Source organism: Gymnoscopelus microlampas, assembly GCF_963454915.1.
Source record: "Gymnoscopelus microlampas genome assembly, chromosome: 13".
In the NCBI taxonomy this organism is placed as follows: Eukaryota; Metazoa; Chordata; class Actinopteri; order Myctophiformes; family Myctophidae; genus Gymnoscopelus; species Gymnoscopelus microlampas.
In genome coordinates this window covers 49,287,223-49,303,449 of record NC_139950.1, presented here as the reverse complement: position 1 = coordinate 49,303,449, position 16,227 = coordinate 49,287,223, and the positions used below count along the sequence as shown (strand labels likewise).

The window sequence follows — 16,227 nt, the reverse complement described above, 5'->3', positions numbered from 1 at the left end:
AATTGTAAAACATATTAGTTTTACTCTTTTCATATTTATAATAATAATTTATCACTATTACTATATAATAATAATAATAATGATACGTAATAACTACCATATAACATGATATCAATGTTAATATGTGAATTTGCATAAAGACAAACAAATACCACCACTACCACGTTTTATACAGTATATATGAAGTGGTTGCTTCATACACACACACACACACACACACACACACACACACACACACACACACACACACACACACACACACATAAATATGCACGTTTGCTCATATTCACTATATCACTAGTTTGTCCTTGTAAATTTGTTATTAAAAATAGCCGTTCCCCTGAGTTCATACCTGCTTTCTCTCGGCTCAAACATGGGCACTCGGTGCCGTGCTATGAGCTTGTATATCTGCTATTTTTGAATAGCCAAAGTATAAAATAATATTAAAGTGGTTACACAGATGCGTTCCCGGTTTTATTGGGTTAAAGCATAACCGTCACCCCCTAGAACATCGTCTCCGACTCCTAATGCCTCGTCATTTACCCATTGATCCACAATTCTCACGACACCATGTCTTCACTCACACCCTGTCTGTCTTCCCATTGGTGCAGAGCTCCCCAAAGGCCCGGTGGGTCAGATCCTGGGTCTGGAGAAGGAGATGCTGGTGCTGGAGAGGAACAGGCTCCTCCTCTCTCCGCTCCACAGCTGCTACTTCGGCTGGGGCTTCCCTGACAACTCCTGTGTTTTTGGAAACTACACCACAGAGAAGGTATTATGTGTACAAATCAAGGTTATCATAGTTAACTAAAACGAAATAACGAAAACTAAAATTGAAAGAACATTTTTGTTAACTGAAAAAAAAGAGAGAGTTAAAAAACAACAACTAATGAACTGAATCTGTATTTCGTGTTTAGAAAACGAACTAAAATTAACTGAAATTATAGACAAAATGCCCTTCTTGTTAGTTTTTTCTCGTTGATTGTGACAGTTGATTGTTGACAGTAACTGAATATATATATATTTAAATGTTTCAATCATGTTCAAATCATTTTTACTTCTACTCTACATCTCAGAGACAAATACTGTACTTTTACAAACTTTGTAGGATTTGATTATTATTACAAAACATACATTAACCACTTATAAGCCCTATATACTTTAGCTGTTTGAAAATAGCCGATCTACAAGCTCACAACGTGTCGCGATGTGACGCATTGTGAGCTTGTAGATCTGCTATTTTCAAAAGATTTGTATCCATTTTATCCATTTGAAAACTTGTGAAACGGGACATTCTGCATAATGAGTACTTTCTACTTTTGGTACTTTAAGAACATGTTGATACCAATACCTTTGTACTTTTACTGAAGTATATTTTGAATTCCGGATTTTACTTGTAACGGAGTGCTTCTACAATGCAGTATTGATACTTTTACTTAAGTAACAAATGTGAGTACTTTTTTCCACCACTGCTTACATGTGTGTCCATCTCCTGCAGACCTTCGCGGTGTGTGAGAGTCCATGTGACTGGGGTCAGACGCTCTGTGCGGCGTGTCCCGACCCCGCCACCGTGGTCACGGGCGCGGCCAGCGGCGTGGTGTGTGTGTGGGACGTGGCCGTCAGCAAGGACAAGCTCTGTCACATGACACTGAGACGGGTGAGAGTGTGTGTGTGTGTGTGTGTGTGTGTGTGTGTGTGTGTGTGTGTGTGTGTGTGTGTGTGTGTGTGTGTGTGTGTGTGTGTGTGTGTGTGTGTGTGTGTGTGTGTGTGTGTGTGTGTGTGTGTGTGTGTAACTCTGTCCAGGTTGACCATGGTTCATAAGATTATTCATGGCGATGTCCTTACATTTTTGCCTTTTCAAAAATATATTTTTTTAATAGCTTCACAACAGCCAGTATACTGTAGCTAATGTGCATCTTTAAAAATGCAAAAGTCACAGTGGAAGAACTTACAGTAACTGCTAATTTGAGAATTAGCAGTTAGTGCTGTTCGTTGATTCGATGATTATACCTTATTTTATACTTTGTCCTATGATGGTGTTGCGAAAATAGCCAACCTCGTTTTAGATCTCCTATTCTATCATTTTATCATCTTAGAAAATTGGTGAAAATGTTTGTCTATCCACAAGTTTCCTAGGGCAGGGGTCTTCAACGTTTTCAGGTCAAGGACCCCCTATCTGAGAGAGAGATGAAGCAGGGACCCCCTACTCTATATTGTATAAAATTGTGTTTCAGATTAAATTGTGAGCTTGTAGATCTGCTATTTTTGGCTAATGTTCCCCTCAGAATAGGGACGCTGGGGTTCAAGTGGTTAATGTAAAAAAAAAACATCCTCTCAAACAAAGATTTGGCGGACCCCCTATAGTAGCTCTGAGGACCCCCTAGGGGTCCCGGACCCCCTGTTGAAGACCCCTGTCCTAGGGCATGGGTCCCCAGAAAATATATGATATACAAGCTATGAGCTTGTAGATCTGCTATTTTTGAAAAATCCCTGACACAAAATATTTTTTAGATGGGGGGCTCCGCAGCCAAATTCATGTTTATCATTTTGGGGGTCCTTGTCTTAGTACCACTATAAGACCCTCTCCTTCTACACTCTGTGTGTCATGTTGTTTGTTGTGTATCCTAGCCGCTGTACGGCCACACGGAGGCCGTGACGTGCCTGGTGGTGTCAGACGTCCACAGTGTCATCGTCAGCGGGTCAGCTGACCTGACCTGCATCCTGTGGGACCTGGACGAGCTCACCTATGTCACCCAGCTGGCCGGTCACATGACCTCTGTCAGCGCACTGGCCATCAACCAGCTCTCTGTAAGTCTGTCTGGAATATATATACCATGAGGTGTTGTTATGTACTTAAAGTACCAAAAGTAAAAGTACTCATTGTGCAAAAATGTCCCATTTCACAAGTTTTCAAATAAATCATTTGAAAATAGCCGATCTACACACTCACAATGCGTCGCAACGTGACGCATTGTGAGTTTGTAGATCGGCTATTTTCAAATGCCCCAATGATTTTTTTTAAGTCATTAAATATGTATGTTATTTGTCATATACCTGCTCTGTGCAACTTTTCCTTACGAAGCCTAAAAGTTCATTCATAAAGTTCTTTCATAATGTTCCATAACGTTCAACCACATAAACACTAAATCGTTAATCGCAATAATTTGAATGAATTAATCGTCAAGTAAAATGTCATAATCGTGACAGCTCTAATGAGGTGTCCTCTTTAATCTGTCTGTCTGTCTGTCTGTCTGTCTGTCTGTCTGTCTGTCTGTCTGTCTGTCTCTCTCTCTCTCTCTTAATTAAATTATTACTTTTTCATTTTCTTTTAACTTTTCTTCTTTTATTGTTTCATATATTATATATATATATATATATTGTATTCTTTACATTGTATTTGACCCTAGTGAGTGATATGGGTAGTGGTATGTGTCAGTCTTATGGCTGTGCTTGTATTGTAATGTCTACTGTTGTTTATTAGTCTTTTGGGGATTCTGGGTAACATATCCACCTCTGAGCCAGCTCTCTCATGTAAAAGAGAACTATTATGCCTCAATGTTTTTACTGGTTAAATAAAGTTTATAATAATAATAATAACTTCACCCATAAACCTATTAAGACCTGAGATACGATAAATGTCTTCTAAATCCTAACGGGTTTCTGAAAAACGTATTGTTGCTATAATATCAGTGGTTCTCAAACCTTTTCATGTCAAGGACCCCCAAAATTGTATGTATTTGGCCGAGGACCCCCATCTCCAAATATGTTGGTCCAGGGCAGGGACCCCCCAGAAGCAAAGATTTGAGTTAAAAAAGGTTGCTTTAAAATATATATATACAATGGGTATAAATGAACCGTCTCCAGAAACGATGGAGGATGAGACGCATGGCTGGACAACGATCCAAAGCCCAGAGCAAAGGAGACTCTCAACTGGTTTCAGAGAAAGACAAGTCAAGGTGTTAGAACGGCCCAGTCACTAAAGAACCTCTTTAAAGACAATCTGTGCAGAGGAATGGGCCAAAATCACACCTGAGCGTTGTGGGGGGCGATTAGTTACTACATACAAGAAGTGTCTTCAAGCTGTCATTACAAACAGAGGCTTCTCCACTAAGTATTAAATGCATTTCAGCTAGCGTGTCCAATACTTTTTTTCCGGTGTTATGGCACTTAATTACACATAATTATTATTTATGGACTTTTGTATGTTGTGATTTCTTTTCATGTGTGGATTACTTGAGTTAATGTCTGGTAGAAATATCCTATGAATTGCATCTTTGGAAATATATACTGAGAAACAAGATGACGCGTTCAATGCTTATTTTCCCCATTTATATTCAAAGATTTGCAAAAAATGTTCACGATTTTTCAAAAATAGCAGATCTACAAGCTCCTAGCTTGTATTTCAGCTATTTTTGAATAGTAAAGTACGTATCATTTTGAGGGTCCATGGCTCGAAAAAAAAGTTTGAGAACTTCTGATTTAGAAGACATTTTGTAAAATCGGCCTCAGGTCTTAATGGTTTAAAATAAGAAAGCATAAAAATAGATACCGTAGCAGCAAATATTCTCTCTCACTCACACACATATATATATGTTATTCCCCTTCATGTTATTCCCCGTTCATCTCCCAGTAGGAGGAAGGGAGGATAGTCATTCCTGGCAGCATGCTTGTCCTTTGTGTTTTGTGTGTGTGTGTGTGTGTGTGTGTGTGTGTGTGTGTGTGTGTGTGTGTGTGTGTGTGTGTGTGTGTGTGTGTGTGTGTGTGTGTGTGTGTGTGTGTGTGTGTGTGTGTGTGTGTGTGTGTGTGTGTGTGTGTGTGTGTGTGCGCGCGCGCGCGCACGTTCGTGCACGTTCGTGCGTGTGCTTGTCTACGTGTCTGCACCAAGGTTATTATAGTTAACAAAATAACGAAAACTAAAATTTTAAAAACATTTTTGTTAACTGAACAGTTGAACTTGATATAAAACTACCATGAAAAAAAAAAGATAACTAACTGACACTGTATAGTGTGTTTACAAAACTAACTAAAACAAACGGAAATTATAGACAAAATGCCCTTAGTTTTCGTTAGAGGATGGTTGGTGGTTCATCTGTAACTGAATACTAATACTCTTTTTTTTTTTTTAGTTTTTATTACACAATACTTACCTTTTCAATCCTGCACAAAGTATAAAAACAATCTAAAACTATTAAAAAACAACAAGTTATTTTCATTTTCAAAAATGAAAATAACTCAATAACTACAAAACTAAAATGAAAAATCCCAAACTATAATAACCTTGGTCTGCACACATGCACACATGGCATTAACCTAACATTCACCTAATCCCCCCCCAGGGTGAGATAGCGTCCTGCGCGGGACCCCTCCTCTACCTGTGGACCATGAAGGGTCAGCTGTTGTCCTGGATGGACACGTCGTGCGGTCCCCAGGGCGACATCCTGTGTGTGGCGTTCACCCAGAAACACGAGTGGGACGCCCGGAACGTCATCGTCACGGGCTGCCAGGACGGCATCATACGGGTACGTTATGTCTCTGTGTGTCACATATATGGAGGAGGGGTCCTTGAGGGGGTTCCAGGAGGTCAACAGCTAAATGATGGAACCAAATGGACCCTTGTGGGTCCATTTGGTTCTGTCTGTATAGAGTTAAAGGAATAATTCACTTTGAAACATGTTTGGGGTCATTTTAAAGTCTACTCAGGCTTTTGTGTTTAACCCCAGACAGTTTTTAAGTTACTTGATTCAGTATTTATATATTTGATATTAATTTTATCTTCCTATACAAACCCATTGTAACTTCAACCTCCATTTTAACTGTGATAGATTCATTGAAAACACCCAACCTTGCTTCTGGTGACTGATATTGTACTTCTAATGTATGAGGACTGAGGAGAGTGTGTTTTTCAATTCCTTTTTTCATAAATTTTATTTTATTTTATTTTACTTTATTTTAAAAAAAATATAGAATTATGAAAAAAGTAATTGAAAAAATACGGCCCCTCACACATTAGAAGGCCAATATCAGTCACCAGAACCAAGGACGGGAGTTTTTGATGAATGTAACATGGTTAAAATGAAGTTAAAATGTGTTCAGAGAAAGGCGTGTGTCTGATAAAATGAGTATCAAATATCTAAATACTGAATCAAGCAACTTAAAAACCGTCTGGGGTGAAACACGCATTTTACATTGTAGATTGGGGTCCAGGGGCACAAATCAAATGGGGCGGGCTCCGTGGCCGCGTTTATGTATAAATCAAACCGGGGGTCGTTGAATGTAAAATGGAAGTGAAATCTACAGTACGTGATGAGAGGGGAATGTCTGTCTTTTAAATTGAATCCATATGAATAATGACTCAGAATGAGTACTGTATTGTTTCAAATATGGCAGTCATTATAGTGGTGTGTAAGCAGTGCACATATTTTGGATGTCAACCAATGCATTAATAACGGCATATGGGATAGTGTGTGAGAGTGCGTGCATGTGTGTGTGCGTGTGTGTGTGTGTGTGTGTGTGTGTGTGTGTGTGTGTGTGTGTGTGTGTGTGTGTGTGTGCGTGCGCGTGCGTGTGCGTGCGTCCGTGCTTGTACGTGCACTTTCTGGGGTTATTATTAACATAAGCACATGCTGCCTCTCTCGCAATCAGAGCTGCAGACTCTAAATTGGGCCTCAGGTGGCAACGGGGCGTCCACGCCAAATCCACACACTCCATCCACAAATAGGATCATTATTATCTTATTATTACCGTGTGTGTGTGTGTGTGTGTGTGTGTGTGTGCGCGCGGGCGCGTGTGTTTATTATGTTGAATTATGTCAGATGTTTGCCACTGGTTTGGTGTCGCCCTCTCACACAGATCTGGAGGACAGAGTACACCAGAACACAATTACCTGGCCCTCCGGAGGAGCCCGCGTCTCCAGGGCGAGAGCATCCGGCGCAGACAGAGAGACGTGGTAATGTTATGCAACGGATCCTTTTTAACCCATTGAGACCTGAGGCGATTCTTTAAAAAAATCTAATTCCTAACAGTTTTTTGAAAAAAATATAAAAAATATTTTTTCGCAATTTTTCAAAATGCCGCGCTATGAGCTTGTAGATCTGCTATTTTTGAATAGCCCAAATAAATCTTAAAATGAGACGCAGATGCGTCCCCGGTCTTAATGGGTTAATGCGTCAAGAAGGTGCCGCGCCCGCAACGGAACATGCAAATTATAATAACGCTTTATTTATATAGCACCCTTCAAAAGCAATGGTGTAAAGTAACTAAGTACATTTACTCAAGTACTGTACTTAAGTACAATTTTGAGGTACTTTTACTTTACTGGAGTATTCCCAATGTTCAATACTTTTATTTCTACTCCACTACATCTCTGAGGAAAATATTGTACTTTTACTCCACTACAATTATTTGATAACTTTAGTTACTTTACAGATATATAGAGAGAGAGATATAAATTGTTATATTATAAAACATACATTAACCACTTCAGCCCTATTTTATACCTAGGCTGTTTGAAAATAGCAGATCTACAAGCTCACAACGCGTAGCATCGCGACGCGTTGTGAGCTTGTAGATCGGCTGTTTTCAAACATTTTAGTACTTTTACTTTTGGTACTTTTAAGTATATTTTGATGCCAATACTGTACTTTTACTCAAGTAACATTTTGAACACAGGCCTTTTACTTGTAACAGAGTATTTTTATATTGTGGTATTGCTACTTTTCCTTAAGTAAAATATCTGAGTACTTCTTGATTGAAATGATTGTGACGCTACTGTATATGAACACATTTTGCTGGGGACCCCCTGGAACCCTCTCAAGGACCCCTGGGGGTCCCCGGACCCCACTTTGAGAACCAACCCAGTAGGACACAATAGGTTCAAACATTTGGGGAATAAAAGCAGCTTTTATAAAAGTGTAGTTTTCAGGAGGGATTTGAACCGACCGGCACAGACGCTGTGAGCCTGATCTCCACAGGGAGGAGCTTTCCACAGAGTCAGATCTCTGGATCTCCTTTTGTTTTTAGTCTGGAGTTTGGGACGATTTAGGAGAGCTTTGTCTGAGGATCTCAAACTACGTTTTGGTACATTATGGTCGTCAATGTTGTTAATGTCAATTTATAAATCGATTCTAAATTAAACTTGGGAGCCAAAGATCGGCTATTTTCGATGTGCCGACACCCTGCACACAACTTTAGTTTAAACCTTTTAGATGTCATTTTTAGATGTCTTTGGCTATTCAAAAATAGCAGATATACAAGCTCATAGCGCGGCACAGAGTGCCGCGCTATGAGCTTGTAGATCTGCTATTTTTGAAAAATCGTGAAAATATTGTGCACATCTTTGAATATATATATATGTTTTTAAAGCGAACATTTGTAAATCAAATCTTTGCTTCTGGGGATTCTAGAAATGTCTTCCAAATCCTAACAGTTTTTAAAAGAAGTTAAAAAGTCGCTTTAAAGAAATCATATTCAAAGATTTGCACAAATTTTCCATGATTAAAAAAAAAAAAATAGCAGATCTACGAGCTTGTATATCTGCTATTTTTGAATAGCCAAAAAAATCTTAAAAATGACACGGATGCGTTCCCGGTCTGAATGGTTTAAACCCGGCTTCCATCAAACAAATGATATTGTCAACAACACAAATACAGCGTAAAGAGTGAATGAGGTGAAATTCGTATTTATGCAGACTGTCACTGTTGCAGTTTAAAAGAGTACAAAAAGAGGAGAGAATTTAGACAGGAACGTTCAGTTACTTCTCAGGGTTAAAATATAAAATGGCAAAAGTAGCAGATCTACAAGCTCTTACAGATCTGCTTTTTTTTCTTTTTTTCTTTAGACTTTCTTTTTATTCTTTTTTGTTTTTAGAACAGGCAGGTCATTTTGGGCATCACATTACATTACAGTCCAGAGGAGAGGGATCCCAATCTAAAGCAACTTCAGTCTTTTTTTTATAGAAAGTTCTCAGTTTGTTTCTCCTTGATGGTAAAGTCCATGGTAGTTTGTCAGCAGATATTCCAGTGATTCACTCCTAATTCTAACTGTGGTGAACAGGCCTCCAAACGTTGCAGAGAAAAAATAAAAAATAAAAATAATAATAATACATACATAAAGAAATAAAATACAAGAAATAAAAGATGTAAAAATGTATATAATTGCAGATCTGCTTTTGTGTGACGCTGTAGTATGATAAGGTAGGGGCGTTACTTTATGAAAAAACACAAACAGAGACGATATTTGACAGATAAAGACCTCTAATGTGTGAAGTGTGCGTGTGTGTGTGTGTGTGTGTGGTGATTATTGGTAAAAGCTCTCATCTCGTACAGTAGGAGGTACTGTAAGGCACGGAAGATGTTTTCCAGATGAAAGTTTATAATGCTTGGCCCACATCGCCTCGCTAGCATTAACCCATCCAGACCGGGAACGCATCTGTGTCATTTTTAAGATTTATTTGGATATTCAAAAATAGCAGATCTACAAACTCATAGCACGGCACAGAGTGCCGCGCTATGAGCTTGTAGATCTGCTATTTATTGAAAAATCTTGAAAATATTTGAATATATGATGTTGTTCCAGGGACCTCCAGCAGAAGCAAAGATTTGAGTTACAAATGTTCGCTTTTTTAATTGCTAGCTCCTCATGCATTGAAGGAGGCATGAGCTCAGTTCTGGGCTCTCCCTAGGCTGGCAGAAGGAGAGTAACGCCCAGGATTACATAGGAAATTGGCACTGGGTGAAAAAAATGGGTTACAAAATCGTGGGATCAAAAAGTAGGGAAAAAAACAAATGTTCGCTTTTAAAAAGTATATATTCGAAGATTTGCACACATTTTCACGAGGAAAAAGAAGCAGATGTACAAGCTCATAGCGCGCTATGAGCTTGTACATCTGCTTCTTTTTTGAATAGCCAAAGAAATCTAAAACTGACACAGATGCGTTCCAGGACTGAATGGATTAAGACCTAGCAGGAATTATGCTGTTATAAAGTTATTAAACATAGAGGCAGTAAACACTGATGAGTAATTCTGCTGACGTGTGTGTGCGCACGTGTGTGTGTGTGTGTGTGTGTGTGTGTGTGTGTGTGTGTGTGTGTGTGTGTGTGTGTGTGTGTGTGTGTGTGTGTGTGTGTGTGTGTGTGTGTGTGTGTGTGTGTGTGTGTGTGTGTGTGTGTGTGTGTGTGTGTGTGTAATTTAGAAAGCAATAATACCCAGATCCAATTTGGCATACGTTGGTTACAGCCGCGGCGACACCTCACAGGAGTATTACACAGTATTACACTTGGCAAATTACATTGGGAACAAGTCTTTGCGTAACACTCAGGCATTCAGAGGAGGGGGATATATTTAATGGAGGGATTCTTTCCTCCTTTTTAACATGCGTCTGACCACAGATAAACACCACTCACTGCTTAACTACTTTTACCCCATGTATGGTCGACTGATCGGAGTCCCTCAGGGCTCAATGCTAGTGTATTCTCTGTTTTCCGTTATTGTGGGGGAAAGCTTTTTCTTGCTGAGAAATAGCAGATCTACAAGCTCACAACGTGACGCGATGCGATCGGCTATTTCTCAGCAAAAGCTTTTCCCCTACTATACGGATTCTGGGGTGGTTAATTCCAGTGGTGGAAAAAGTACTCACATGTTTTGCTTTCAGTAAGTAAAAATATCAATACTGCAATGTAGAGATACTTTCCGTCCGGAATTTACTTGAGTAAAAGTACAAAAGTATTGGTATCAAAATGTACTTAAAATACCAAAAGTAGAAAGTACTCATTATGCAGAATGTCCCATTTCACAAGTTTTCAAATGTATGAAATGTAAAAAAAATCTTTTGAAAATAGCAGATCTACAAGCTCACAATGCGTCGCATTGAGAGCTTTTAGGTCTGCTATTTTCAAATGGACGAAATGTATATAGGGCTGAAGTGGTTAATGTATGTATTGTAATAATAATCAAAATCTACAAAGTAACTAGTAACTAAAGTTTTCAAATAATTATAGTGGAGTAAAAGTACAATATTTGCCTCTGAGATGTAGTGGAGTAGTACTGACAAATTTGTACTTAAGTAAATGTACTAAATGTACAAATTTAAGTTAACAAATGTAAATTCACATTCGCCTTTTTTTCCCCTCGTTCACAAGGTCAGGAGGCACAGTGAGGCATCCGGAACCAGTAGGATCCGGATTCCAACATTGAGCAACCGTCACTATTAGTCACACTATAATTGGTCATTGGGTGCTTTAAGTAAAGTAATGACATTCTTGAAGGTTTAGGCATAAATGTTATTTTTTTGTGTGTTGTTCTTGCATAGATTTAAAGGGATAGTTCACCCAGAAAACTATCGATTAGTCACCCCATGGAGACTTTTTTCATTTTTGTCTCATTCCTAAGCCAATAATTTCATGACCAGCGGATCCGGTAGGAGACACAAAGAGTCTCCTTTGTGTCTCCTACCGGAACCGCTGCCGGTCATCAAATTATTTTCCAATTGTTTTCCTCCACTTCACTTCCACTACTTACCATCATGGCTTATGGTGTCTTATGATCACCACGATGCATGTTAAGTATGTTCATAATGAAGTATAGACACAATGGGCTTTCAGTAAAGTGTGTGATAACATGGAGGTGGATGGTGTTTCTCTGCAGTGGGGGGGGGAGGATGCTGGGAGAGACATCTGGTTTTGTGTCGAGAGCTGAACCGAAGTCAGTCCACGTCTGGACGGCGCTTTAAGATGATCCCAGCCATCACTGCACTGGCCATGTCCAGGTAGAACACACACACACACACACACACACACACACACACACACACACACACACACACACACACACACACACACACACACACACACACACACACTGGCCCTCATTTATCAACGCGGTGCAGCCCAAATAATGGGCGTACAGCGTTTTCACCGCAATTTTCGGCATTTATCAATATATCCTGACGTGGGCTTTATCCTACGGTACGCTGAGATCTCACGTCTGGTCGAGACCAGTTGTTGACGTTGGCTGCGCCCGTTTATTCCATCCTAGACCTGCGGAGCACCATTGTCTGACTGTCTGACAAGCATCTGGACACATAATCCACTCCTAAATGTGTATATCTACACTAATAAATAATCGCTGTGAAAATATATAATTTTATAAAGTAATTTAAACAAACTGCTTTAACAGTCATTCAGATAAGATTGTAGATCTGTCTGTATTGAAAATAGCAGATCTACAAGCTCACAAGCCAGAGTTGCATCGCGACGCGTTGTGAGCTTGTAGATCTGTTATTTTCAAAAATATACGAGCGCTTTTGCGCCGCGGGACTCCCGGCCACCTTTTCATGGACAGTGAGGTCTACAAACTTACAGTAGCTTGTCCTATGTTATGGAGTTATGTCATAGAGAGTTATGTAGGCTACACAACCTGGCTGGGTTAAGGATATAAACCCGACGCTCCAATATTAACGTGGCGGCACGGAATCACTGCATTCCGCCCGAGTCTCATGTACCGCTATACGCTACGGAAAGACGAAGTTGGGCGGGCGCATGTGTGTGTTTGTGTGTGTGAGAGAGAGAGAGAGAGAGCGAGAGAGAGAGAGGCGTGTGCGTGTGCGTGTGTGCGAGGCGAGGCGAGCGGGGCAAACGGTTTCTTATTGGCTTTTCATGTCTTTGTTCGTATTCTGGTTCGTCTTCATGTCGTAAAATCGGGGCGTTTTGAGAATATTTAAGGGCGTGTTATTGAAATGACGCTCGGTTTCAGCCGTCACATTTATCAACGCTGGGACCAAGTGTACGCTCGGATCAGCTGTGTAGGATGCGTTGATAAATGTGACTTTGACGTTGGTGTACGGCCGAATATATGGAAACATATATGGCGGTTTATACGCTGCGTTGATAAATGAGGGCCACTGTACTTAGTCCTAGTTTGGTTGATTGGAGTCTCCTTTTTTAAGATGTGTTGCTTTTATGCAAATGATTTTTATTCTGTACTGTAGCACTTGTTTGAGATTTGTTTCAAGGATCTGCTACTTTTGATGCTTTTGTGTGACGCTGTAGTAAGATCAAGTAGGCCCTACTTGATCTTACATAATTTTAACTTTTTGAGTTTTCCCGTAAATTAACGCCCCTTACGGGAAAACTCAAAAAGTAATGAATGATTCTGTTGTCCTCTGTGTGTCTCTTTGCAGGAGCCATGCTACCCTGTTGGCAGGAGACGCGTGGGGCCGGGTCTACATCTGGACCTGCGAGTGACGCCATTCATTCATTACAGCAGATTTGAGTTGAACAAAAATACACCTATTCAAAGATTTGCACACCTTTTTCACCATTTTTCAAAAATGGCTCTTAGTGCTGAGGACCCCCTCAAGGACCCCTGGGGGTCCCCGGACCCCACTTCGAGAACCACTGCGTTACTGCACACAGCCATGCACTATAAAATCCTGAGCCTTAATTTAAACTCTGAGAGTGGTGCAAACTCTTTTCTTTGTACACTCTCAGAGTTACAGCCCCATAAGGGTCCATTTGGTTCCTACTGTAACTATCAATCATTATTTTAGCAAATGGATGAATTGACCCGTCACGTAGGATTTTCCTGTGTTAATATTTTAGTTCATTTGTTTGTATTTGCTTTCAGGGAAGGCAGTTTTATCATACTGAACACGTTTTTATTTGTTCATATTTTAGTCATTTGTTTAGAGTGTGTAAAATAATGCAAGTAAAATCCTTGCAAATTTTTACATGATATGAATTATGTTCAGGCATTTTCAAGATTACAGTACAGTATACTGTGTTCTAATGGAAGACAGTCGTGTGATTCTGTAATGCGTATGTGTAAATAATTTGATGGAATTTAGATAAATTATAATTGTTTTATTGTTCTGTTGTGTGTAATTACTCATGTGTGTGAAATAACTGCTATTCCTTCATGAAAGTCAGGACATGTTCTGAAGAGAAAATGACTGCTTACCTGTTTTCCATGGTGCTTACTATGCTGTTTTCTGGTGCTCACCTGTCATCTATAGTTCCTACGACGCACCACCGATCCGACAGGGGGCTTTGTCAGAGTACCCGTTGTACCCGTCTGTCTGTGTCCCTTTTGTGCCCATATATGGAGATGTCTGTTTCTGTCTGTCTACCGGTCTCCCTTTGTATGCCCATATATATATATATGGAGATCTTTGTATCTGTCAGTCCTTGTCCCTTTTATGCCCATATATGGAGATCGTTCATGTCTAGTGAATGAATCAAGTGAACATCAATTTGCTATAATTAGGAGATAAACAGGCATCGGCTTCCCCGACTTGACGCATCGGTTTCACAATGTCTGTGCATGACATTTGTGCCGCGGTTCTTATATAAGCAGTAGCGTGCACAATCGAGACTAAATCATTTTACAGAAAGACAATTGAGATTTTCATCTTTCAGAGATGGTGGTGCTGATATAGAAATGTTGTGCTTGACAGTGCACCTGAAAGGAGGGCCGAACAGAGATGATCATGCTGCTGTGGCGATCGGGGACAAGGTGTATTCCTTCGGAGGGTACTGGGAGAACAAGGTTCACATTGAGGTTCACATCTTCAACACAGTCTCTCTGCGCTGGACAGTGCTGCCCCCGGTGATAACCGGAGAGGTTCCCTCCATTCGCTGGGGCCACAGCGTCGTGCTGATAGACGACAGTGTCTACATCTGCGGGGGGTGGACTAACAAATGGGAGCTCTACGACATACTTTACGCGTTCGATGTCTACACCCACGGATGGTCCAAGCCCAAGGTTTCTGGGACTGTTCCGGGAGCGAGGTACAACCACTCAGCCTGTGTCTTGGGAAAGGCTATGTGTATATATGGAGGTTACACCAAGCTGTCAGGATATATTAACGTCATCTACAAGCTGGACACCGACACAATGGTCTGGTCCTTGGTCGACACCAGAGGCACTCCGCCGCCTGCTTTACAATGTCACTCCTCCACTCTCATTGGGACAAAGTTGTTTGTATTTAAGGGCCAGTGGTTTAACAACTTTACCGTGTTTGACACAGAGACCAACTGCTGGCTCAGCACAGAACCTTCTGCCCAGCTTCTTGAAGAAGGACGCTGGCGTCATTCAGCCTTTGCCTACAATGGAGAGATGTACATATGTGGTGGGCGCAACTGTGCCGATCTGTGGAAGTTCAATCCAGGTACCTTCAAGTGGAAGAGGATCGTGCCCAAGGGTAAACGCCTGGTGGGTCGGATGTATTGGATGTGCTGTTGCATGGTGGGAGAGCGTATCATCCTCTATGGAGGAGACACACCTGATAACCTGTACATCTTAGACCTAAGTCCTAGTCTGAAGACATTATGCAAGCTAGCCGTCCTTCGGTATAGTCTGGAGGATTCCGGGCTCCCGCACGACATCAGGTGGGAACTGGCAACCATGGCTGGAAACAGCACAAGAAAAAATGACTCGGCCACCAAGCCCACACAGAAGAAAGACAACAACAGCAGAGAACAAGTTCCAGCCAACGGAACAGAACAAAGGGAAAGTCCAGGAGATTGCCGCCCTTGAAACGGCTCCCTTCAATGAGGGGTGCGTTCGGAAATACAGCACTGAGCGCACTGAGCGCACTGGCCAATACAAACTAATAGGCGAGGGAGCTTTGGTGCGCAATTTCCGAACGCACCCGAGATAGAAAAGAAAGGATGGGAGAGAAAGACAATTCCTGTGCTCCCACAGGAAAGAACGGATAGGAGAGAAAGCAAGGAGTGTGTTCAGCAGGTACTAAGCAGCGCCAGCATCATAAAGGAGAACAGAGAATTCTACTACCAACTGAACTGCTCCGGGGGCAGACATGGCTGTACAGACCTCTAAGAATAGAAACTTGTACGGCCGGTTGATCTCTATTAGGAATGAATGAAGAAACAAAGAAACAGACACTTATAGAAGAGGAGTTCAGGAAACACTTTGAACTGGGAATGGAAGATGGAAAATGAATGCAAAGGTGGAGACCTTTGCATGTTTTTTTTTAAATGTGGTGTCGTTGATTTTGTCATGTTTGAGGCAATATTAAAGTGAGCAGTAGATATGAGATTGGAATTGTCAGTAACATTCTCAAGGCTTTTCAGTATAGGGTCCAAGAAAATACATTCTGTCATCACAGTTTGATGACAGGAAATAGTGTGACAGCTCTCCTAAACTAAACAAGGTTTTGGACCAGAACTAGATCTTCTGTTCTTCCACAAATACTGACAGAAGCCAATGCAGTTA

The 16,227-nt window shown here is 40.8% G+C and overlaps 2 protein-coding genes across 6 annotated transcripts in view; both read left to right on the top strand.

Annotated features, from left to right (window-relative positions):
* Nucleotides 1–13,853, top strand: part of wdfy4 (WDFY family member 4) — a 187,371-nt gene extending 173,518 nt beyond the window's left edge. For 3 of the 5 annotated variants that reach the window (XM_084076960.1, XM_084076962.1, XM_084076959.1), the window contains 7 exons: nt 612–769; nt 1,496–1,654; nt 2,626–2,805; nt 5,334–5,516; nt 6,847–6,943; nt 11,638–11,758; nt 13,172–13,853. In XM_084076960.1, the coding sequence (XP_083933086.1) occupies nt 612–769; nt 1,496–1,654; nt 2,626–2,805; nt 5,334–5,516; nt 6,847–6,943; nt 11,638–11,758; nt 13,172–13,235 (962 nt within the window). In that variant the 3' untranslated portion in view covers nt 13,236–13,853. The remainder of the gene's footprint in view (nt 1–611; nt 770–1,495; nt 1,655–2,625; nt 2,806–5,333; nt 5,517–6,846; nt 6,944–11,637; nt 11,759–13,171) is intronic. The other 2 variants (XM_084076961.1, XM_084076963.1) reach the window with 2 other exon arrangements.
* Nucleotides 13,854–14,430: 577 nt separating this feature from the next.
* Nucleotides 14,431–15,528, top strand: LOC311058720 (kelch domain-containing protein 3-like; the record flags this gene model as incomplete). The annotated part of the gene is made up of 2 exons (XM_084076184.1): nt 14,431–15,284; nt 15,381–15,528. 2 exons carry the CDS (start codon nt 14,431–14,433, stop codon nt 15,526–15,528), a joined length of 1,002 nt encoding a protein of 333 aa, XP_083932310.1.
* Nucleotides 15,529–16,227: the final 699 nt, after the last annotated feature.